The sequence below is a fragment of the Aegilops tauschii genome, chromosome 5 (genome assembly GCF_002575655.3).
Source record: "Aegilops tauschii subsp. strangulata cultivar AL8/78 chromosome 5, Aet v6.0, whole genome shotgun sequence".
Taxonomy (NCBI): domain Eukaryota; kingdom Viridiplantae; phylum Streptophyta; class Magnoliopsida; order Poales; family Poaceae; genus Aegilops; species Aegilops tauschii.
Window position 1 is genome coordinate 320,534,898 of NC_053039.3, and position 25,272 is coordinate 320,560,169.

Here is a 25,272-nt window from a genome sequence, read left to right on the forward strand (position 1 = left end):
ATGCATGATCTAGGCCACTTCGGGTAGGCCGTGGTGGATAACAGCAAGACTCCAGAAGACTTGATATACAATATAAGGAGTTGGATTTGTGGAGGAATCTACCTCTTTGTACATAGCCGACTAGCCCCCCCCCCCGAGGGTATGCTATATAAGTCGGGGCAGGCTCGTAGATAGAAAGACAAAAATCTCTCGGTACTGTGTACTCTTGATACACTCCAACCCAATGAAGCACAAAGCAGGACACAGTGTTTTATCTCCTCAGGAGAGCTTGAACCTGGTAAACTTTGTGCCCTTGTTATCATCATCCTAAGGCATCTAGCTTAGGATACCATACCGAGGAATCTGTTGGATTTAGCTCTGATGGTGGTGGCCCATAGAAGTCGTGCTAGGTGATTGTCACACTTCAATGGGAGTTCGAATCAATGCTCAGATCGGCTCTGACACGATCTTTCCGCTAGGGCAGATGTTCATCTTTGGCGGTGTCACCCTTGTCGTCAACTCAACCGGCCATCTCTGCTAGGTCAAATCCTTCGCTCCAGACCAGATAGTGAGATTCCACAACAAGGAGTACGCCGCGGATCTCCGCAGAGAGCTGGTCTTCACGGGTTTGTTTCTCGCCAAATCCAGGAGGAGCATGAGCGCTCACCCCGGGCCCGATGTGAGACCAGGCCCTAGAAGAGCGTGATAAACCTGTGCCGGGATTGATGTTAGATTGGATCCCAAAGCCACTCTCCTTGGGCACGATGTCAGACCCATCCCCAGAAGAACGTGAGAAACTTGTGCCGGGATCGATGTTAGATCAAGTCCCCAAACCACTTCCCCTCAGCACGATGTATGAATCTGGCCCGAGAGGAGTAGGAGAAATCTTTACCCGATCGATGTCAGATTGGATCCCGAAGGCGCTTCCTCTGAGCCCAATATCAGATCAGGACCGACAGGAGTGTGAGGAACTTATCCTAGACTTGATGTTTGATAGGATTCAAGAGCTCGCTAAATTGGATTTCTCGATCTTGGTGTCAGATCGGATCGTGTAACTCCCGGTGGGAGTCGATTTTTTTGACCCACCCACCACCCATCTTGTGGCTAACATCGAAGATCTTACCGATGTCCTCTAAGGAACCACTGACAAGGTCGATGATGTGGAAGAGGAGATCAGCGAGCCAGCTGATAGTCGACCACCAGCCATTGTGCCCTCATGCAAGTGGAACGAGACCTCTATGATATCTACATGGTGGATACATCAAACGCAATGGCGGTGGCAATGGCGATGGCGATGGCCAGAACAACGCGAACAACAATGACGACGCCAACGAAAACAACGGCAATGCCCCCAAGAGCCTTCTACCCAAAGTGTCACTACACGAGGGGGAGCCAGACAGCGAGTTTGGTCCCTAAGACGAGAATGTCCTCAACAATCACTTGATAGCCCGTGCCACGACGAATTCGGGAGAGGCTTGCCAGGTCGGCCAAGAAGGTCACTAGGGACCGAGAAGAGTTGCTCGCACGGGCTCAGTTTGCCGAAGGCCGTTGGCAACAACTCCTCCAATTCTAGGAGGACATGAAAAACAAGAAGAAAACAATAAACCCTCTTTCCCCTCCCCTCCTAGGTTGTATTCCATGTTGTAACATCATCACCCACAAGTCTCGAGCGCCGCTGCCAGCCGCCATGACCGACAAGACCGACCATGCCCAACCCTCTCGCCTCTGCTAGTGATACACATTTGTGCTCCCAATTAGCACTAACATGTTGTGTGCTGCCAAGTAGCACCAACATATACTCCTTACATGGGTGTGCTCCCAACTAGAACTACCATGTGCTCTCTATGTGGACTAACCTATGCTTTCAACTAGTATTACCTATGCTTTCTATGTGTATGCGCTCCTAACTAACACTGACACGTGCTTTCTCCACCAAACTAATTGATACTTAAAAATGAAGAAAATAAGATGAAAGAAAAATAATCAAGGAACCGCAAAAAAAAACACCGGTGAACCTCACTAGGCAACTCCCATCCCGTGTCGAGCGCCTCGCCCGCTCCTCTAGAGGGGGCGAGTCTATACCTCGCTTATACCAAGTTGGAAGCCGCCCTCCCCGCAACACTCGTACATGGGCCAGGTGACCCACATCTCGTGATCAAGGCCTAAGCTCAGGCGTGTGTAGGTTAGTTAGTTTTTCTTCTTCTTTTGTTCGTATTTTGAAACTTAAAATACTTCTAAAAAAATAAAACCATGAATTTGAATTATTTTAACACATATCCAAAAAAGGTTCACAAAAATATATATGAAAAAACATTAATCATGCATTAAAAATATTAAACATGCAAAAAAAGTGTTTCCAGTGTATCTGAAATATGTACAATCTGTATGAAAAAGAAAGGAGGCATCAAAATATATATTTGAAAAAATGTTAATTAAGAATTTAGGAAATGTAAGTGCGGTGTAAAATTTGTTAGCATAGTTTCACAAATTGTTGATAGCACTAAAAAAATGATTGAAAGTGTATTTAAAAATGTTTCACAAATATTCAAAAAATTGTTCAAAAACATGTGGTTCAAAATGTTAATCATGCATTTAAAAAATGCTTAACGTGTATAAAAAATGATGTTAATCATGCATTTAAAAAATGCTTAACGTGTATAAAAAATGTTTCAGGTGTATACGAAAAATCACAATGTGTATGAAAATCAGTAGACATCAACACATATATTTGAAAAAAGGTAATCATGTATTTAATTTTTTAAATGCATAAAGAAATGTTACCAACGTAAAGGAAAAATATTAAATATGTATTATTTTTGGGACAACAAAACATTTATTCGACAGAAATAATCATGTATTTGAAAACGTTTACAATTTTTTATTGTGTATGAAAAATGTAGAACGTATAGTTAAACATGTATAAAAAAGTTCCTGTCATATACAATAATCTATAATACTCTCTCCATCCCAGAATAAGTGTCCCAACCTTAGTACGACTTTGTACTAAAGTTAGTACAAAGTTGAGACACTTATTTTGGGACTGAGGGAGTATGTATATAAAATGTAGACATCAAAACATTTATTTGAATTTTTTTGTTAATGATGTATTTAGAAATTTTTGAACGTTTAGCAAAAATTATACTGTATACAAAAATGTATAATGTATATGAAAAGAATGGTAGACATTAAAACATATATTTAAAAAAATGTTAATAATGTATTCAAGGAGTAGATGTCTCAAGGTTCGCTCTAGCCTTTGACATGATCGTAGCTAACACCCTCTTTAGAAATAGAGAATCACATTTGGTGACTTTTAGTATTGGTCAACACTCTAGCCAGACTGAGTTCGTCCTCTTGGGAAGAGAAGAGAAGCGTGCTTGCCTAAATCGTAAGGTGATACATGGAGAGAGTGTTGTCTCTCAACATAAGCCTGTGGTGGCTAATTTCCGCTTTCAGATTCATGTCCAGTGAGATAAAGCACAACAAAATCGCTAGAACAAAGTGGGGAAAGCTCAAGGTGGAGGCAAATTAGGCTTTCAAAGAGAGGGACATTAAGGAGGGCCCTTGGGAGGAAGGAGGGGATGCAAACAATATGTGGATGAATAGGTGACTTGCATTTGTAAGGTGGCTTTAGATGAGTTTGGAGTGACCAGGCGAAGTAGAAGCAAAGCTAAAGATACCTAGTGGAAGAACGATGATGTCCAAAAGGCTATTAAGGAGAAGAAGGACTGCTTCATACGCCTACACCGGGATAGAAGTGTAGACAACATAGGGAAATACAAGGTGACAAAAAGGCCACAAAGAGAGTTGTGGGGTGAAGCAAATGGTCAGGCATATGAGGACCTCTACCAGCACTTATACATGAAGAAAGGTGAAAAGAGATGTTTATAAGATACCCAAGATCCAAGAGAGGAAGACGAGGAATGTCAACTAGGTCAAATGCATCAAGGATGACGAAGCAGTTCAGTTCCTGGTGAAGGATGAGGAGATTAAGCATAGATGGCGGGAGTACTTCAAAAAAATTGTCAATGAAGAGAATGGGTAACTCTACCATTGGGTCGAAGGATTCCTTTGATGATACCAGCATGCGTTTTGTGCGACGAATCCAGAAATCTAAGACCAGGGAGGCATTGAAAATGATGAAAGGAGGCAAGGCGATGGGCCTTGCTTGTATCCCCATCGAGGTGTGGAGAGGTTTTTGAGACATAGTGATAGTTTGGCTAACTAAGATTTTCAACATCATTTCTCAGGAAACAAGATGCTAAAAGAATGGAGGCAGAGTATATTAGTACCAAACTTTAAGAACAAGAGGGATGTTCAAATTTGTACTAATATAGAATTAAGCTGATGAGCCATACAGTGAAGCTATGACTGAATGGGCACCGCTTAAAAAATGACAAATGTGACCAAATATCAAACTGATTTCATGTCCGGGAGGTCGACCATGGAAGACATTTTCTTTATACGACAACTTATGGAGAAATGCATGGAGCAAAAGAAGGACCTACCGATGATGTTCATTAACTTGAAGAAGGCCTACGATAAGATGTTGCGGAATGTCAAGTGGTGTTATTGGGAGAAACACAAAGTCCCAAGAAAGTACATTACCCTCATGAAGGACGTGTACGATAATGTTGTGACAAGTGTTCGAACAAGTGATGGCGACACTGATGACTTCTTGATTAGAATAGTACTACACAAAGGGTCAGCTCTGAGCTCTTATATTTTTTTCTTTGGTGATGGATGAGGTCACAAGGTATATACAAGGACATATCCCATGATGTATGCTCTTTGGGGATGATGTGGTGCTAGTCAATGATATTCGACCGGGGGGTAATAGAAAGTTAGAGCTATGTAGACAAACTTTAGAATCGAAAGGTTTCAAACTAAGTAGAAATAAAACTGGGTACATGAGGTGCGGTTTCAGTACTACTAGGCACGCGGAGGAGGAGGTTACCTTTGAAAAGCAAGTGGTACCTCATAAGGACACCTTTCAGTATTTGGGGTCAATGTTTGCAGAATGATGGTGATTTGACCCACAATGTTGTATGTTGCTGGGTGTTGACCGAGGCGACATGTCCAACACTGGAGATGTGCATGTTGAGATGGATGTGTTACTACACAAGAAAGGACCGGGTCCGAAATAATGATATACAAGAGTGAGTTGGGGTAGCATCGATTGGAGAGAAGCTTGTCCAACATCATATGAGATGGTTTGGGCATATACAACAGGCCTCCAGAAGCTCCAATGTAGGGCAGATGGTTAAAACGTGTTGATAATGTCAAGAGAGGCTGGGTGTCTTGACATATGAGGAGTCCGTAAAGAGAGACCTAAATGACTGAAATATCATCAAAGACTAGCCATGGAGAGAGGTGAGTGAAAGCTAATTATCAACGTGCCAAAACCATGAATTTGTTTTGAAAGAGAGAAGTCCACTTTACAACCTAAACTTACCACTCGGTTTAAGGTTCAACCCTCAACTTTAAAACCGGTCATTTTACACCTCGAACTAACCATCCGGGCCAAGAATCAACCCTCCACCCGATTTTGATTCACTAGAGCGGTTTTGACTGCTTCACTGCTGACCGGGCAGAACCACGTCAGATTTTTTACCCCTCTCTGTTTTGACATTTTTTTTGCCCTGTCCTCTCTCTCCCGCTGGCGGCGGCAACAACAACAATGGCCACCATGCATGCTCGTGCACTGGTGAACAAGGGGAACCCCCGGGCTTGCTCCGCTGCCATGCGTACCCCCATGCTTGCTCTACTGGTATGTGTGTGCTCCTGTGTATCCTGTCGTGTGTGCTCGTGCTGCCTTTCTTCCCAGCAAGCGACTGCGTGGGATGAGCAGTACAACGAGCAGTAGCCGAATGAATCGGCAACAGGAAGTGGGAGTTGCACCTCCTGCAACCAGTTCGCGCTCCCGATAAAAGACCACCGGAAGCGATAGAGCAGAGCCAGCACTCGCACAATGATGACCCACTATTCATCACATGGCCGCACCAGAACAATGCCCGCACGACACCATGCCCGCTGCACTACCGAGGAAGGGGTGGAGCAGCTTGTCGTCTCCATCCTCGACGACCCCAGCATCAACCGTGTCATGCACGCGGCTGGCTTCTCGATCTCTCAGGTCAGGGGGAGCGTCGAGGGTGTCGCCATCTTGTCGTATTTCACCAGGAGGGACCAGAAAGGCGCTAGGGTGCTGCCTGTTTGAGGTACAAGTGCTCTTGATCCCGGACTTCCGCGGCGGAGGTGGCCGTTGGCTGCTCCGCGTCATCGACACGGAGGCGGGACGGCCTGGAGGAGCGCCAATCGGCTTCTTTACACGCTGGTTGGAGTGTGATTTTGCAGTTTAGCCCTTGGACACTCTGTTAATTTGGCTCATGTGTGACCCTGAGTGACATGGCTATGTTGATGGCGAAGTCAACTCGGTCAAAACCAGATGCGTCAGCGAAAACCGGCTTTACACACGCCCATGGTTGAATTATGAACGGTATTGAAAGTTTAGGGTGTATAGTAACTGGTTTTAAAGTTCGAGGTTGAATATTAAACCAAGTAGCAAGTTGAAGGTTGAAAAGTGGACTTCTCTCGTTTTGAAATCTTGTGGGTTTCAGCTATAGCGTGCCCCAACTTATTTGAGATTGAAGACTTGTTGTTGTTGTTGTTGTATACCTGATATATATGAAAAAGTACATATGTGTAGGAAAAAAGAAGAAAAAACCAAAAGAAAACATGAAAGAAACAAATAAAATCAAAGAAGAAAAGAACAACAAAAACAAATAAGAAAAGAAAAAACCTAAAAGACAAAGAAATAGCAAAAATATAGTGTACCAAATAAAATCAATGAAAACCTTAAAGAAAAACACAAAAAGGAAAAAAACAAGAAAGAAACAGAAGAAAACCCCAAAGAAAAACAAGAAACAGATGGGACACAATGAAAACCAAAAAACTCATAAAAACACAAAAAAGAAAAAATAATAACTAAAAACCAGACAACCCGAACCATTATATACAACAAAAAACCACCAACCTATAGCTACGAAACGCAACTATCGAAAGGAATGAGCGAAAGCAATAAGCTAGTTCATACCCCCTCCGTCCGAAAAAGTTTGTCCCCCAAATGAATGTATCTAGCACTTAAGAAACAAGTTTGAGACAAGCTTTATCGGACAGAGAGAGTATGTGCGGGCACTGCAAGCAAGAAGAGCTATCGTCTTGCTATAAGCGAGATATAGCTCCAGCGCCCTAGCCCTAAAAAAAGGTCCAGCTCTCTGTAAGTACCATGTGTCAGGCCAGCAACGGGCCTCTTTTTTTTGCTTTTTGAGAATCAGCAACGGGGCTTTGCGTCAAAATCACTAATTAAGGAGTACTTGTTGCAAAGAACACTCCACCTTCCCAGGTCACGACAAGTGTCGCACATGCAGCGCGCCACTTGTCGCAACCTGGGAGTTCTCCCTTTTTTCGTAGATCTGTTTATTCAAAATGTTTTATCTCTTAAACCGTGCATCCAAATCTCAAACCGTTTTCACCATTGGATTCCTCGCGTCGAGATCTTCAAAACAAGATCCCATGTTGATAGGTTTTGACGAACTTTTTTTTCATGAAAAAACGGACGAAAAAAAACCGGATGAAAAAACCAAACCGGGAGCACGGTTTTTTCCCTTTCTGAAAGAGGCACGCGCGTGCCTCTTGCGAAATCACAACCGTGCCTATCGTGAAAGCAAAATCGTGACTCTCATGGAAGAAAAAAAACAGAAAACACGTTTTTTCCCTTTCCGAAAGAGGCACGCCCGTGACTCTCGCGAAAGCACAACCGTACCTTTGGCGAAAGCAAAACCGTGACTCTCGCGAAAGAAAAAAACAGAAAACGCGTATTTTTTCCCTTTCCGAGAGGCACGGCCGTGACTCTCACGAAAGCACAACCGTGACTCTCGCGAAAGAAAAAAACAGAAAACGCGTTTTGTTTTTCACTTTCGGAGAGGCACGGCCGTGATTCTCGCGAAAGCACAACCGTGCCTCTCGCGAAAGTAAAACCGTGACTCTCGCGAAAGGAAAAAAACAGAAAACGCTTTTTTTTCCAAAAGGCACGGCTGTGACTCTCGCTAAAGCACAACCGTGCCTCTTGCGGAAGAAAAACCGTGACTTTTCGTGAAAGAAAAAAAAAAGAAAACGTGTTTTTTCACGTAATTTTTTTTTTCGAAAAATGTTTTTTGGTCGAAAAGCTAAGGAAGACCGGGAGAAAACCAAAACGTAAAAAAAAAACCCGGAAAAAAACCGTTTAAAAAGCCGAAAACGCGTGCGAAAAATAATAAAAACAAAATCTGAAGAGAGCGTCCAGAGCGCGACACGTGGCGAATGGCTGAGAGCGCGTTAAGTGGCGCTGACGTTGCGAGGCTTTGAAGGAGCGCTCGTTAACTAGTTGCTCTTGCCTTGCGTGACGTCTGGAAGGCGTGTGACAAGGCCGGCTTACAACCTTGGTTAGCAATCCTTTGCCTATCTGAAATCAACTTCCGCCCAGCCCAGCCCTTCCTTCGGTCAATTTGAAATCAACCCACGAGAGAGAAAGCTGGCAAGGGCCCAAATATACAAGCGTGCTCTGGTCTCTTCCTTCGCTCTGCCGTCACCGTCGCCGCCGACCTATGGATCCCACGGCGCCGCAGCGCGGCACCAAGCGCCCCCTGCCCGCGACCGCCGCCGGGGACGATGACGATGACCGCTCCGCTCTCGGGTAAGTCAACCCAACCCCCTCCCTCCGGCCTGACCCCTATCCGTTTTCTCCCGTTCTCGCCGGTACCCCGCGTTAGGGTTTCGCGCTCCGGTTCGGCTGATGTTTTCCATCTTTTCTCCTGTCAAGGGACCGCAAGGTGCGGTTCCCCAAGGGGAAGAAGGCCAAGTACCGCGACCCTGCTGCCGCTGGCAGCAGCGGGGAGGGGGGCGCCGCCGCGGACGACATCGACGAGCTGATGAACCCCGAGCTCGCGGCGGTGAAGCGAGCGCGACGGCGCCACCGCAGGGAAGGGGACGACACGCAGGGCACCGCCAACGTCAAGGGTTTCGAAATGCGCTACAAGGTATGCAGTGCTATTTCCTGACCTTGAGTTTCTTCAGAGGGCTTGATTTCTTATGTGGATTGGATAGTTAGGATTCTTATGCAAGTGACTGTAGTCTTGTAGTTTCTAGTTTCTATGAAGTTTCGTCGGAATTTACAAGCTGCCATATGGCCATATGACGCAGCATAACTGCCCAGATGATGTCTAGGCAGAATTGGGGCTAGTTGATGCTATACTGTGTTGTCGTGCTACTTTTAAATGCATTTTTCTCGCATGGCTGCCACCAATTATACTATTAAAGTATGTCAATTATGGATATTATTTGGTAACATGCCAACTTGGTGAAATTGCCCAGTAACTTCGAATGATCCTGTATTTTTTGTGACCAGGCCTCTACCAATTGGTTTAGTATCTACGGTTAGATTACATAAATATTAGTTGGGCATTTATTTGGTTCATGTTGAAGCCATGGGCTTATGTTAAAGGATTAGGGCATCTCCATTGCATAGGCGCTTGTATAGATGTTTAAGGATAAAAAAATAAATAACACTTCCTAGCATTTCCGTAAGAGCCTGACTTTCCAACGCTGAGATGCTATGGGGCGTTAAGTCTCTCACTTAAAATCAGTGTCAATTAGAGCGCCTGCTGCCAGACTTGGCAGCGCTAGCTAGCAGGCGCCAGGAAAAATTCTCCCAATGAGTGAAACGGCCGGGATTAGGATCCCTAGTGTCCGTCTTTAGCGTTGTGTTGTACGTGCACTTAGTGTTTCTTACGATGCATATTGCTCACATCTTAGCACGTTCTATGCAGGGAAGGATGCATTTTTTTACATCATTTTGGTAACAAATGAACTTGATTATTTTACTATGCTTTTCAACTTATGACTGAAATATTACATAGCTGCTCTTTCCTATTGCTTGGCTGTTGTATAAAATCCTGTGATCACGGCTTTTACTTAGCCTTTTTCATATTTTGACTTCTAAGCATGACAATATATTTATACCCTGCACTTTGCCCTGCTTATCATTGGTAGTATGATTATTAGGCATAAGTTTGAAGCTAACCACTTTGCTATCATTGTCAGATAACACAGACTTTGATGTTCAACAGGACGACGCCAACTTTATCGATGATGGTATTGAGATAGAACCTTTTAACTTGGAGCAAGAGAGGGAAGAAGGATACTTTGATGAAAATGGGAATTTTGTGGAGTTTGCAAGAGGCAACGATATGAAGGTACGGTCTATTTTATGTTTATCGTCTTGGATGTTGCGCATGGACATACAATCTGTCAATTTGGTGACGCAATCACCTGTTTTGTACAGGATGCCTGGTTGGATAATGTTGAAGTAGACACCAAATTTGCTGGAAAGGTTCAAAAGAAAAAAGACAAAGAAGAGGAGTTCCAGGACCTTTCTTCTGATGATATTGGAAAGATAAAAAGGAGAATAGCAAACATGCTTGAACCAGCAGAAACGGTATGTTCAATTGCAGCTTCTGTATAGCTTTAACTTTAACATTGTGATAGTTACAAGAGGGGCACAAGGTTCCCTTCTTGTATTCTTGGCTTACTGGCAACATCACTAGAGAAATGATTTAGTGAATTATTTGACTGTAGTCTCAAGGTACTTGGTGACATAAACCTGGCAGTGTGTTACTTTTTACCCTTGCATCTTTGCTGTATGGATAATCAATCCGAATTGCACTGCATGTCTGTAATGCACAATGCTGTTTGTACTTATCATGTCTATTGGAGACTGAGGGAAGCATGCTCTTGATATGCTCGTGTGCTGCAGTATCTTCTCTCAGTGCTGAGGTTATAAGCTTGATTTGTTACAAACGAATCCAGAAACTATTGCATTTTTTGCTTCACGGTACTTCTTGGAGCATATGCTTTTATTACAGGTTGCACTCCAAATGTTCTGTTAAAAGTCTGATATAGTTTTGACCCTAGAGTATGTGGTACACCTTTTTTTTAACCTGGATACAGCTTACAACCATGTCTGCTATGTCACATTGTTGTTGAATCTTTATAGACCTGTAGCAAAACATTGTATGAGTCAAAACCTATCATGAAACAAAGGAAACCATGTGAGACTTTTTTCTGTTAATAATGCACTCATGGGTTGAATGCATGTTAAATCTTTTCTTGAATGGTGTTCTGCCAGATAATTCAGGCTTTGAAACGATTGAAGAGTACATCTACTGACAATCGTGGAAGAATGACTGAGGGGACCAAGCGCATATTTGATGAGCTGACAGAAGCTGCCATGAAGCTAATGGAGAATGGGGAGTACAGTATGTGTTCCTTTTCTGTTTAACTTTTTTAGTTTGTTAGTTTTTAAACCATTCATTAATCATTTCGGTATGGCAATAGCCTTCTGATGATCTGCATTCTTATATCATTTTTTATTGTCCTGGTGTAGATGTATATTCAGATGATCAGGAGACATTTGTACGCGAGGCTGGTTAGTACCTCCCTTATTACTAACTTATACATATCTTCTTTTTCTTATCACCATGTATCACTTCTGATACTACCACATGTTCCCATTCCCAACGTGAAAACAATATTGCATTAGTGTTAGTAGTCAAAACTCAATAGGTGACAGTTAAAATGAATGCTATATGAAATGTGTGTGCTTCACGAATATGCTTAATATCAGCCATCACCAATCAGGTATCAGTTTTGTGACGTTGTTTCAGTAAAAGCTTGCAAGTTACATAGATATGCTATATTTTAGGTTATGCCTATTTCCAACAGAAACAGATCCATCTGTGTTACTGCAATTAATACATGAAATGAATACTTACCACCCATTTGAATCCATTCCCCCGCTTGAATGAATAGAAGTACTTTAGATGGTTCGTGCTACTGCTATCACCTTTCTGGAGCTAGCACCATTGTCCATACAAAATGAGTGTTGACATAACTTAGTCAAGCAAACATGATGGCTCATTAAACAAACACACAATATATTTTCCCCATTCAAAAGATGACCCACCGGTAGATGAACTAAGAATCTACCCAGCTTACATAAGGTGATGGTAGAAAATGATAAGAAGCAGATAGAGCCTGTTGGTCTAAATCCATGCGGATATTTGCTACTTTTATGAATAGTCTTGTAGCTGTATGAGCATTGTGCTTTTTTATGCTTATTGTAAATTATTCCTTAATATTGTCTCAATGGGGATCACACCTGATTACATATTTCCATCATTTTGCCTTTTGCAGAGGGTTATGAACGTCTAGCACGTTCTCGACTTGGCATACCAGAAGTTGAAGAAGATATATTTGCAGACGCCACAGAGAGTGGCCCAACTACCACATCCTTACTGGAGATGGACAGTGCTCCTTCAGCTGCTAATACCTCTGCGACAACTGCTATAGCAAATGATGATGATAGTAACTTTGACATGTTCGGTGAAAATGACGACACTGATGTCAATCCTGATTCTGATGCAAAAACTTTAGATTCAGATTGCAATCCCGAGCCAGTACCACAAGAGGCTTCTGGAACCTCAGGTGCTGAAAGTAAGCTATTATCTCAGTGAATTTCATGCTCTCTCCATTTATTTTTTTATCAAGAATCATGTCTGTACTTATTAGCAACTCTTTTGGTTATTCTTGCAGAGGTTGGTAATGGAAGTGCGGACTCAGATTATGTCTACGATCCATCGTCAGGGTAGGTTATAGATCTTACTTTATAGTAATTTGCTGCACTTACACTCTAATTATACTCCCTCCGTCCGGAAATACTCGTCGGAGAAATGGTTAAAAATGGATGTATCTAGAACTTAAATATGTCTAGATACATCTATTCATTCGGCAAGTATTTCCGGACGGAGGGAGTATAATTTAGTTTTTTGTTACAGCAAGAGATATGTAGTAAGCAGCTGACTGTTGTACTGTTGAACTCATCACTTGCGTTGATTATACTCCCTTTTTGGTTTTCATGCAGTTACTATTACAGCAGCAGGACAGGCTATTACTATGATGCTGCATCTGGGTGTTATTGCGCTGCATCTACAGGAACCTGGTATTTCTTTTTGTGTTTTTCTTTCATTCACAATCAATTAATGTTTCTTTCTGTGTGTCTGACCACGTTTTTGTGGGTGCAACAACTTGCTTTCTAGGATGGTTCCCTTTTGGTTAGTATGTTTGTGGTAATTACAGTATGGCCTGCTTAGAGGAATCGTATACCTTGGAATAATTATGATGTGGATGAAGTTATCATGTTCATGTGGGCGTTATCCAAATAGGGGACTAGATCATGGTAGTTAGGATTGGATCCTTGAATCTTAGTAGCGAGTTTGTTATTTCTTAGTGTAGTTCTGGTTAATGATCTGAGGTTCATTGCAGTCATTTTCGGTTATAGAGGAATTGCTTATTGTTTTATTTCAGTGATTTTTCATTGGGTTGCGTTGTAATGTTAATCTAATTTCATCATCATGATAAAGTGGATAAGCGTGATTCCAGGTTTACTGCCAGTTGCTCTCAATTGCTAGCCTGTTAATATTTTTTTACATGTAACATGTGCCCACTTAACCACATATATAATAAGGGTGTATCCCATATGAAAAATAGCTTGATTTTAGGCAAGTAATCACTGACCACTCCTAGTGAAGCATCCATACCTAATTACCTCGAGCATCCCAGTATCCCTGAGCATTTCAGCTTGAGTTGTTTTTTGTTTCTAGTTTGATGCATGGCCAATTGACCATAGAACTGCAGAATGCGTCCAACAAAGCTTTTGACACAAGAAATATCCAGAACACAAGGGAAAACTAGCTTTGTCAGTTTGAACAGGACACACTGGTTTGTGGAAATAGTACCAGATTCAAACCGTGCTGTTACCATAATCTCATGTAACTGAGTGATGGATACGCTGGCTCTGCAATTTTCCAGTAATAGAACAAAGTTGCTTGTCGGCATCCATATCATATAACCGCAGTATTTTTGTATTCCCTCCGTCTCAAAATTCTTGTCTTAGATTAGTTTAGATACAGATGTATCTAATACTGAAACGTGACTTGATACATCCGTATTTAGACAAATATAAGACAAGAATTTTGGGACGGAGGGAGTAGTTGATATACCCTATGAGATAATCCTTGTTGCAGGTCTCTGATTGCTGGTAGTATCTATGCTGATGTACTATACCGTATTTGCAGGTACTCATACGACGAACAATCAGGCACATACACAGAAATGCACGGGGAACAAACCGGCATGCACAAAGAAATAGAGGGAGAGGTGGTCAAGGAGTAGCCGGGGTGTAACAGTTCGCCCCCAAGATAGGTGGTTTCTACCCCCCAGTGTTTTGTTGATGCGGTGTAGCTTCAGTATGCAGTAGAGCTGTAGAGGCCCATCTCAACTATCATGGCAGAATTATCATGTTGACGACGAAAAGAGCTGGTTACTTATGATTGTAGGATGTTAATTGAAGTTCATGCGATCATCCACGGAGCGTCTGCCCAGTTCTGTGTTGTCGTTTTTCTCTAACCATTTGCCGACTGGCCCACCATGTTCATGCAGAAAGAAACCTGCAACATGTGTTATAATACATCGCCCTTTGTGAAATTGGAACCTCACTGTAACTTGTGGGATCATATAGGAGCAAGACGATTGTTGGTCCTGATTGAAGTTGTTTTGACAGAGAAGGTTTTGTAGCTTTGAATGTTGCGTACTTGGCATACCACGAGCACTTATTCTCCGTTGCTCTATACATCTGGGTTTCCCACATGGAAATTCTACATTTTTTTTGTTAATACATAATCAGGATTAACGGCATGTATCTACAGTATAAGAAAAGGCATGTAGAATTGGGGCTGCGTAGGGACTCGTGACCAAATCGAACGCGGATCCGAAGGAACATTCCTAGAAGAGTCGGTAATTCGCAAGGCCAAGCGCTGGCCGGCTGTCGTAGTCGCCCGGTTTCAGGACAGAATTTATCATACGTGCGTACGTCGTATGTTGGTAGAAACTAAGGGCAACTCCACTGCGCGGCTTCAAACGGACATCTGGTTTGGCCAGATTTTGTCTCTTTGAGTAGGGCGATGGGGTTGTGTTCGGACTTGTCCTGGGATGCGGTGGCCGTGCGCCCAGCGCGCGGCCGCATCCGTTTGCCCCATCCTGTCCGCCAGGGCAAAAAATGCCCATATTTTCATATCGAAACTAGTTTGCACGTTCAAATATTTGTCTGAAAATAAAAATAGTTTTACAACCCAATTGAAATTGTCTTTAATAAAATAGTTTTACAACTAAATCGAAACTGTCTTGACTGAACATAAAATGAACCAATACATCTATTGGTTGCCAATGTGATCCCACACGTGCTCAACCAAGTCATTTTGAAGATCCAAATGAGTGTGTCAATCACACATCTCACGGTGGAATTGGACAAACTGTTCAAATGTGGCCGGTTCTTGGTGCAGGGGCTCAACATTTTTACCTTGATAATCAAATCCTTGATCGAAGATACTCTCATCACGCTCGTCCTCGACGATCATGTTGGCATGATCACACAAGCAGTCATCATCTCCCAAAGCTTCGTTTCATCCCATGACAGTGCAGGGTTTCGAACGATACCCCACCGGGATTGAAGCACACCAAAAGCACGTTCCACATCCTTTCTAGCACTCTCTTGCATTTGGGCAAATCTCTTTCTCTTCTCATCTTGGAGTTTCGAGATTGTCTTCATAAAAGTTGACCACTGAGGATATATACCATCAGCTAGATAGTATCCCTTGTTGTATTGGTGGCCGTTGATCTCAAAGTTGACAGGTGGGGAGTGGCCTTCTGCAAGCCTTGCGAAGACTGGAGAACGCTGCAGCACGTTGATATCATTGTGAGAACTTGCCATGCCGAAGAAAGAATGCCATATCCAAAGATCATGCGAAGCCACCGCTTCTAATATGACAGTGCACGCCTTGACATGCCCCTTGTACTGGCCCTGCCAAGCAAATGGACAGTTCTTCCACTCCCAGTGCATACAATCTATGCTGGCAAGCATGCCTGAAAAGCCTCTAGCTGCGTTGGTCGCCAACAATCTCTCTGTATCAGCGGCAGTTGGCTGCCTCAAGTACTCCGGGCCAAACACCTCGATCACAGCCTGGCAGAACTTGTACATTGACATCAGACATGTTGTCTCACTCATACGCACATACTCATCCACCAGATCGTCTGGAATTCCATATGCAAGCATGCGGATGGCTGCGGTGCATTTCTGGTAAGAGGAGAATCCAAGCTTGCCAAGGGCATCCGTCTTGCACTCGAAGTATGGGTCATGAGCAACCACTCCCTCTCGGATACGATTGAACACATGCCTTGCCATTCGAAAACGGCGACGGAATTTATCCGGCTTGAAGAGCGGGGTGTTGGAAAAGTAATCGGCATAGAGCAGGGCGTGGCCTCTCTCCCTGTTGCGGTTCAGGTTGGGAGCACGGCCAGGGATTGACCCCCTGTACCGAGGAAGCTGCCGTTGAATGTGGTCGAACGACCAGTGCAGCCACCACAAGATCTTCATCATCCGACGACGAATTGTCCGATGAACAAATGAAGTGATGGAAGAAAAACTCATCTCCACTGTCCATACCTTTGTGGGCAAAATGTCGAACACCTTGCGGTCGTGGTGGCAAAGAGGCCGCGATGATCACCTCGACGCAGCAGGGGTGGTTGCCGGCCGGCTACTGGTCGCTCTGGAGCTCTCGTCGGAAGCTGCCGCGGCCGCCGTGGTAAGTCGCCGGCGGTCGTATCCCCTCTGCCACCGGCAAAGACGACGACGGCCAAACCTCCTCCGATCGACGGCCAAAACTACGGCGAAAGCTCGGGCGTGTTGGCGGCCATATCGAGACGTTGTTTGGTATGGACGGCCGTGGCCTGCGCAGTGAGGAGGTGGCCGGAGAATAGCGCCGGCGCCGGCGTGGGGCGGGGCGGGGAGAGGGGGTGGAGGCGTTGGAAGCGAAGGGACTGCTAGTGTCCCCGACAGGCGGGCCACGGGAGGACAAGGGCGTGCGGCGAGCCCGTCCGCGCGATGTCCGTTTGACCTCAAACTCGGCGCAAGTTTGGGCCGGGGATGAGTCAAAAACGGACGGAATCCGGACATTTGTCCGTTTGGGGCCGTGCGTTGGGCCGCGCTATTCGCCCGTTCTACCTCAAACGGGCGCACCCGGACAAGATGGGGTCGCGCGGTGGAGTTGGCCTAATAAGCGCGAGTGTTTTCATGCGGCTTGCTAGCTCGATAATTTTTACTACTAATACCTACTAGGAATATACTCGCAAACGATATCCGTATGCGCATTTTCAGCATTCGATATGCAGGATATAGGAGGAGGTCAACTGTAATGCTTGACATAAGACATGTATACCATTTGCACCTGATCCGGGTAAAACATTCATCTGTCAGATCGGTCAATAGATATTTGTGGTTTGCCTTTTTGCACCGGTAAGTCAAAGTCAAAATCCCTTCTTGTGTTCAGACGCAGCACGTACGTGCAGCTGCTACAGTGAATGCTAGCCGAAGATGATGCATGCAAGTTGCGACAACTAGTACTCCTAGCCAGCTACAGGATCCAGCCTGGGTTCACACGATCGTAGTAGTACCCCTATACGTGCAGCTGCTCTTAGCCACAGGAGGATCTACTCGAGTACCCGTATCCAAACTGTCGCGTCTCATGGATGCACGCCTACGCCTTGATGTCCAAAAGACCCTTCCATCGGCCCTCACACGTGCAAGTGCAAGTCAAGGCTCACCCGTGCAAGCTCCGAGACCAGTACTAATATACGTCTGATCTGACACCCGCCCGACAAAAAAATATGGAGACGTATACATACACGTACGCTCGCACGCATGCATGAAATCAAGCGTGACCATGCACCAAAGACGACTGCCGGACAGACAAATTGACGCATATGTTGGTCAGAGCGCGCGAGCAAGGCCGGTCTTGGTCGATGGAGCGAGCTCACATGAACCACGTCCGGATACGGAAACAGCCATGCCGCACGCGTGCGTGCGTACGTGCGCGCAAGCTACCTAGCTCCATCTTCTTGCATTCTCTCCTGTTTTACGTACGCGTGAGCCGGATTGATTAGGAAAAGGCTCGACGAATCCGTTCCAAGCTCGCACCCGTGATGCCCAGATACGGTGCGCAGAAGAGTGTGCCATCTCCGTACCCCGATCCCCTCATACAATTCCAATACTCCAGACCAACGGATGATTTGACCACCGGCCGTGCATGATCGAGCAATGCCTAGCAAGCTGCATATAAATACGGAGCTTGCATTCTTAGCATGCACCTATACGAACCTATATACAATTCCGATAGACGACCGATCAATGCAACGGAGTGCAGCAGCGGTTGCTACTAGGACTACCACGATGTGCGCCACCGAGGAAGAGAACAAGAAGCAGCAAGGCCGTACGCTTGGGGCGGCGGCGAGCAAGGGCGGGCCGTCCGTCGAGGCGCTGGCCATGGCCGGCGCACGCCGCTGCATGCCGGCGGCGGCGTGCTGCTCGGAGCCCGACCACGTCGAGGACGACGATGCCGCCACGCCGCCGGAGCACCTGCGCGCCTTCGAGGCATTCCTGGAGGAGGTCGTGCCGGTGGGCATGATCATGGCGTCGCGGCGGGAGGAGGAAGCGCGTCTCCGTCGTGGCGGGAAGCCGCGGAGCTACGACGACGACATGAAGGAGAAGCTCAAGCTGTGGGCCAGGGCAGTGGCCAGGGAGACCACGGGAGGAAGGAGATGAGTTAGGCTGGCTGCACCTACACGTGCGTGCAATGCATGCGTGCGTGCAATTAGGACCCATGATTCAATTTGTTTCTTCGTGGAGCTAAGAATAGCTAAGCAAATTACCCTAGGAAGGAGAGCTAAGTTCTGTTCAATTCATTCTGTTGATGACTTTGCAATTGTTATGTTTGTCTGTACATACACGGCCGGTGACATTCTAGGGGAATTGTGAAATGGTACTAGTACTCGAGTGTGTTCTTTGATCAAGAGGGTAAGAACTTGAGTGCTCTACAGCAAAAAAAATCAGTTTAGCTACATATCAGTCGACTGATTTTCGAATTCGAGGTCAGTCGATTTTTGAACGAAAGAAGGGCCTCGCCGGAGAGAAGGAAGGGGCCGCGCCGTCATCACCCCAGTGTCTATCTTAGGGTTCAGGTTGGGGGCGGTGGTAGACAGCGGTGGTGGGGCGGTGGTGTGGGAATTCGCCGGAGAAAAAGCTCGCCCCCCTAGAAGGATGGTCGGGGTGGCGGAGGACCGGCGGTGGGGAGTGGTTCCGGGAAGGGCGGGGCGGCGGGGGGGCCGCGGGGGCCGACGGTTAGGCCGGTGGTAGCTGGCGGCGGGGAGGAAGTAGATGTCCGGGAGGTTAAAGAAATGGTTGGGGCCGTTGATTTTGCATCCGACGTTCACAAATCGACTGGCCGCAAGAGAAATTTTCAGCTGACTGACGTCCAGCCACTCCCCACAAAAATTCCTAGACACCACAAAGAAATATAGGACGTGCATGGTTTGTGGTCTGCATGAGCATGGCTCGTTTAACCTCACGTAGTATTTTCATTTTTCTCTTATACACTACGTAAAGAAATATAAGATTTTAGATCAATAAAAACCTTATATTTCTTTACAGAGGGAGTATTTTTCCGTCTGTGTTTATTAGGTTATTTTGGGTATTCAGTATCGACCTAGGTCATCTTTACTATATATTCATGTATCGATCAATAAAATAGTACTCTCTCTGTAAACAAATATAATGATATAAACGCTCTTATACTTTATGTAGAAGTATCTTCTACATAAAGTATACTACTGGATTTGTATTCGAAAAAGAGGTTTTCTAGGGTACATTTTTTGATTTGGTATTCAGTTTATATTTTATTATTTTTGCGAATGATATTTTACTAGTTAACATATAGTCAAATTTTGATATTATTTTTTGATGAAATCCAATAAACCAGGACAAAGCAAGTACCTAAAACAATCAAAAGTTGGCCTCGGAGAGGAACGGTCTGTTGTTCCAGGGCTAGCTCTGCTAGACTGTAGGCAACACAAAACACCGACATTTCTCCTTTACTAGGTTTTCATGCTGAGTATTGAAACTCAGACGGGTCAAATTGTTGTAAGAAGCAGATCAGATGGCCGAGAGTTCGAGGACTTGAAGAAGCCGCCTTATTGGACATCTGTTAAGAAGAGAGATATGTGGGCTAGACTACATCTTCCTCTCTTCACTTATGCAAATCGCAAGCAAATAACGATTCTCTTATGATGGCTTCGTCTTTTTTGTTAAGCTGTGATCTAAATTCATATATATAATATAAAGGCTATAACTTTTGTTGGAGCCGAGCCGAGGCCCGTCGCCGAGAGGCTTGGGCCGTAGCGGAGCGGAGTCTGAAGTTAACGCATATTGGCTCGCCCTTTGTCAGGGACGCTTGGGGGTTGTGACACCCCCCTCCCCCGTGCGTGTGAGGTATGGATCAGTATCGACCTAGGTCACCTTTACTACATATATCGTTTGTAAGCCGCCGCATAGGATACATTGATCAGCTGTAAATCCTTGGCATTTGTAACATCTCTTGATATAGTGAAATTTCATTTGCTGGCACCCGTGATTTTTTCTCCTTCGTGTTGGAGGGGGGTTTCACGCTAAATCTTGTGTCCCTCCACTACAAAAAAACAATTCCTTGATAATATGTGTTTGTTACAGTAGGTCATATTTTCTGTCACGCATGTACATTCGTGATGATTTTATGACAGAATAAAGATAGTCATACATGTGTTGTCGCGGAAGTGTTCCATAAAAATAATCCATTTTTCATCGCGGAAGTGTATACTTCCATGATTATAAATGACACGTCATGGAAGTGATTTCATCAAGGGTAACTGACACGGGGCGGCCATCGTAACGGGTCGCTGTCAAGCTATTGGGTGCCGGTTTTGGATCTGATACCCGTTAACAGCCCCGGCCAATGGTGATTTTATGCGTATCAACTCCTCATTTGCCTACTAAACCACGTGTCTGCTCTACGTTGCGACAGATGTCGCACATCCAACGTACGATACATGCCAATGAAAAGGAGACACATGGCAGGACCCAACAATGGCCCATTTACTTAAAAAGGCCGGCCCAATCAGAGGCCCACAAAATTTAGAGAAAAGTTAGTGAGCCGGCCCACTAACGACCTCCTTGCACATGGCCCATCAGCAGTTCCGGTCCATTAACAGTTCGCCATGTATATGGGCCAAACTACAGCCTGGTCTCTTAACGGCCCGTTCCAGAGTTGGGCCAATTCCAGCCCGGTGCGTCTTTCGGTGTGTTAATGACCGACGGTAACTTGGGCTATTTGTGGCCTGACGTAACATTCAGCCTCGGGTGATTTGGATGCTTGTTTATTTGGTTCTGCGCAGAAACAGAAACATTTGCGTCCAGTATTTGAATTTCCATTCTGTACTAGAACATGATCAATTGCTGAAATTTTTACACAGTAGTACTATACAAATTGTCGACGTTTACTTAATTTTTCAGAATTGTTGGATTACATAAGTATGACCAAAAATTAGATCTTTACGTACTGTTCTGTTTTTGACAGATTATGTTTTCTTTTCTTTTTTGTTTGTTTTAAAGTTTCTATGACTTATATTAGGGGATATAAATTGTGGAAATGATATAATACAATAAACATCAATTGGGAATAATTATGGATCTTGTCTTGACAGTACCTAAGTAAATGATATATTTTATTATACTAACCTATCTCACGAGGTTACGTTAAGTTCCGTGTGAATAAAGGTTTCAAGTTTTGTTGAGCTGAAGATATGCGAAGAACAAGGAGCGGCAAGAGCCTAAGCTTGGGATGCCCAAGGCACCCCAAAGAAAAATTCAAGGAAGACTCAAGCATCTAAGCTTCCGGGGCTTCCCTTCTTTCGTCTTCAAAACTATCGTATATCTTACTCAGAGCTATATTTTTATTCTTCACATGATATGTGTTTTGCTTGCAGTGTATTTGTTTTTATTTTAGTTTTGCTTGTTTATCTTTGCAATCATCTTTTCCTGATCACACCTATAAAGAGAGACACACATTCATGTTAAATTTGTAGAATGCTCATTCGTACTTCACTTATATCTATTGAGTTGAGGCAATTGCTCTAGTACTCCAGTTATATTTGTTTGAGCATGGCGATATGTTTTGTATAAATTATTTACACTCTTTTGCTTCACTTAAATATTTTGAGTGTTAAATAGAAAGTGGTAATTAGCATGATTTATATGTTTGGTCCAAAAATGATAGGTATATGCTCATCCGTACTTCACTTATATCTATTTGAGTTGAGGCAATTGCTCTAGTACTTTACTTATATTTGTTTGAGAATGGTGATATGTTTTGTAGAAATTATTTGTACTCTCTTGCTTCACTTAAATATTTTTGAGACTTACATAGGAAGTGGTAATTTGCATGAGTTATATGTTTTGTCCAGAAATGATAGGTATATGCTCATCCGTACTTCACTTATATCTATTTGAGTTGAGGCAATTGCTCTAATACTTCACTTATGTTTGTTTGAGCATGGCGATATGTTTTGTAGAAATTATTTGCACTCTCTTGCTTCACTTCAATATTTTTGAGAGTTAAATAGGAAGTGATAATTTGCATGAGTTATATGTTTGGTCCAAAAATGATTGGTATATAAGGTGGTATAATAAAAATTAGCATGGACATGTAGATCATTGAATATGATAAGTTTGATTCCTTGCAATAGTTTTGCGATAATGAGGTAATAATATGTGCGTGTGTTAGTAAATAATTAGAGCTAAGCATGAATATTGGTGTTAAAGTTTGTGAGTCCTTATGCATGAAAGTGGTGACCGCTAGCATTAGCGAGGAAGTCGGGAGTGTGATTTCTCTTTGATTGAATTAACTTTTGTGTGATCGGATCGAGGGCGCGTGATGGTTAATGATACGTCTCCAGCGTATCTATAATTTTTGATTGTTTCATGCTACTATATCATCAATCTTGTATGCTTTATATGCAATTTTATACCATTTTTGGGAACTAACCTATTAACTCAATGCCCAATGCCAGTCCCAGATGATGCAAGAAAGAGGGTCTCTACAGTCCTTTCTACGATGGAACTTGCTAAGGCACCTAAAGCACTTCCCCTCGAAGCTTAAGAAGGCAGTCGTCGCGCTAGTCCAAGCGAGGTGCCCGTCACCGCTCCCTATTATCCGCCAGGTCTGACCTGGAGCGCTTACTTCACTGGGATGAGACCTCTGTCCGTCCACCATCCACCCGCAAAGGGGAATGGGTGACGCCTGAATCCCGTACCAACACTATCGATTTAATTCGCTGCCTATCCAGAAGAGGCTGCGAGCCCAGATCCGTGGCACCAAGGGATGGAGCATAGCTGGATCCCTCTCCACATAGCAGGATACGAGGCAGAGAAGCTGGATGTTGGCAAGAGGCATGATGGGACGACTACATATCTGTCTCCAAGAACGGACCGGTGGATGTAGGGGAGTGTACGTCCGCTCACAGAAGACCGTGAAGAGCGCGGCAGACCCATGCCGATTGTAGGAGCCGGGGCTCGGAGTAGGCAATGACTAGGGATGGAGGCCGCCGTGGCCGGAGTTCGGTATTGCGGGTGCTGGAGGAGAGGACTTCCTTTTGCAGGATGTATTTTGTGCTAGACGTGTATCCTCGAAATAGGCTTTCGCCCCGCTTTATATATAAAGCACCAACCGATGATAAACCACGGTCGAACGATACAAGGTGGTGAGGTTGCCTTCTTACAAAGCCGATCCCAAGATAGGTCGGAACACGTAGAACGCACGCGACTATGCTACCAACGAAGAGTACGTGAAGATCTAAAACACCCCGCCACGCTACAACCTAGACCACCTAAGCTCCACGACAACGCCCTCAAGAGGGAGAACGACGCGGAGTGTCGCTATTGATGAGTCCACAATGGATAGGGGTCTTCACCCGGAGCTATGGCACGGAGAAAAGAACCACGACGACGTCTTCAAGAAGAGTGCAGTACCCGCGGGTGTCACTGTCATCAGCACCAAGGCACGAGCTTTCGCTCGGCAACTCAGCCGTGTCACCACGAGGCCGCCAAGACAAGCGCGGCGATGTCAGATCCTCAGATCCAGATCAGGGCACCACCCTTCGAGAGAGAAGGCATGCCCGGGCAACCCGTCGCAACCCCTCTTGTTGCCCGCACAACCCGAGAGGAGAGCCACCACCACCGCAATGATGCCCGCCGAAGAGCAAACATGCGGACTGCCATCCGAGGCCGGCGCCCTGTGATGACCCACAAGTATAGGGGATCTATCACAGTCCTTTTGATAATTAAGAGTGTCGAACCCAACGAGGAGCAGAAGGAAATGACAAGCGGTTTTCAGCAAGGTATTCTCTGCAAGCACTGAAATTATCGGCAACAGATAGTTGTGTGATAAGATAATTCATAATGGGTAACAAGTAACAAAAGTGACTAAGGTGCAGCAAGGTGGCCCAATCCTTTTTGTAGCAAAGGACAAGCCTGGACGAACTCTTATATAAAGCAAAGCGCTCCCGAGGACACATGGGAATTACTGTCAAGCTAGTTTTCATCATGCTCATATGATTCGCGTTCGTTATTTTGATAATTTTATATGTGGGTGGACCGGTGCTTGGGTGCTACCCTTCCTTGGACAAGCCTCGTACTTAAGATTAACCCCTCTCGCAAGCATCCACAACTACGAAAGAAGAATTAAGATAAATCTAACCATAGCATGAAACATATGGATCCAAATCAGCCCCTTATGAAGCAACGCATAAACTAGGGTTTAAGCTTCTGTCACTCTAACAACGCATCATCTACTTATTACTTCCCAGTGATGAGGACATCAATACCATTGTTACACCCACATCCCCTACTGTTACATATACTGGACCAATTACTAGAGCTCGCGCACGCCAATGAAATAACCAGGTACTTTCGTTTCTTGGTAATGATTCTAATGTTCATGAGAATATGATGCTGCCTAAATTGGATACATTTGTTTTGCTTACAAATGAAGGGCCTAGCTTGGAGAAGGATGAACATTGGAGTGCTGATGGCATGCACAAGGGGAACAAGAATGGAGTTACAAGTGATGATTTCAGGACTTTGAAGCCACCATAAGGAGTGCATGAAGCCTTGGACGAAATATACAAGATGCCACTTCATAAATTTCGTCCAGAGACTATTCTAGC

General features: G+C 44.5%; 2 protein-coding genes across 3 annotated transcripts; one reads left to right on the top strand and one right to left on the bottom strand.

Annotated features, from left to right (window-relative positions):
• The first annotated feature begins 8,507 nt into the window (after positions 1–8,507).
• On the top strand, positions 8,508–14,713 carry LOC109733220 (uncharacterized). Of its 2 annotated transcripts, none has more exons than XM_020292418.4 (10): positions 8,508–8,710; positions 8,837–9,053; positions 10,143–10,268; positions 10,358–10,510; positions 11,201–11,330; positions 11,459–11,500; positions 12,268–12,558; positions 12,667–12,718; positions 12,995–13,072; positions 14,208–14,713. In XM_020292418.4, the coding sequence occupies exons 1-10, from the start codon at positions 8,622–8,624 to the stop codon at positions 14,302–14,304; spliced, it is 1,275 nt and encodes a 424-aa protein (XP_020148007.1). In that variant the 5' UTR covers positions 8,508–8,621; the 3' UTR covers positions 14,305–14,713. The 2 variants fall into 2 exon arrangements, with proteins under 2 accessions (XP_020148007.1, XP_020148006.1); XM_020292417.3 differs by having other exon boundaries at positions 8,607–8,710; positions 12,268–12,567.
• Positions 14,714–15,541: 828 nt separating this feature from the next.
• Positions 15,542–16,561, bottom strand: LOC109733243 (uncharacterized). The gene is made up of 2 exons (XM_073499081.1): positions 16,030–16,561; positions 15,542–15,852 (listed from the first exon to the last, which is right to left on the bottom strand). Exons 1-2 carry the CDS (start codon positions 16,559–16,561, stop codon positions 15,542–15,544), a joined length of 843 nt encoding a protein of 280 aa, XP_073355182.1.
• Positions 16,562–25,272: the final 8,711 nt, after the last annotated feature.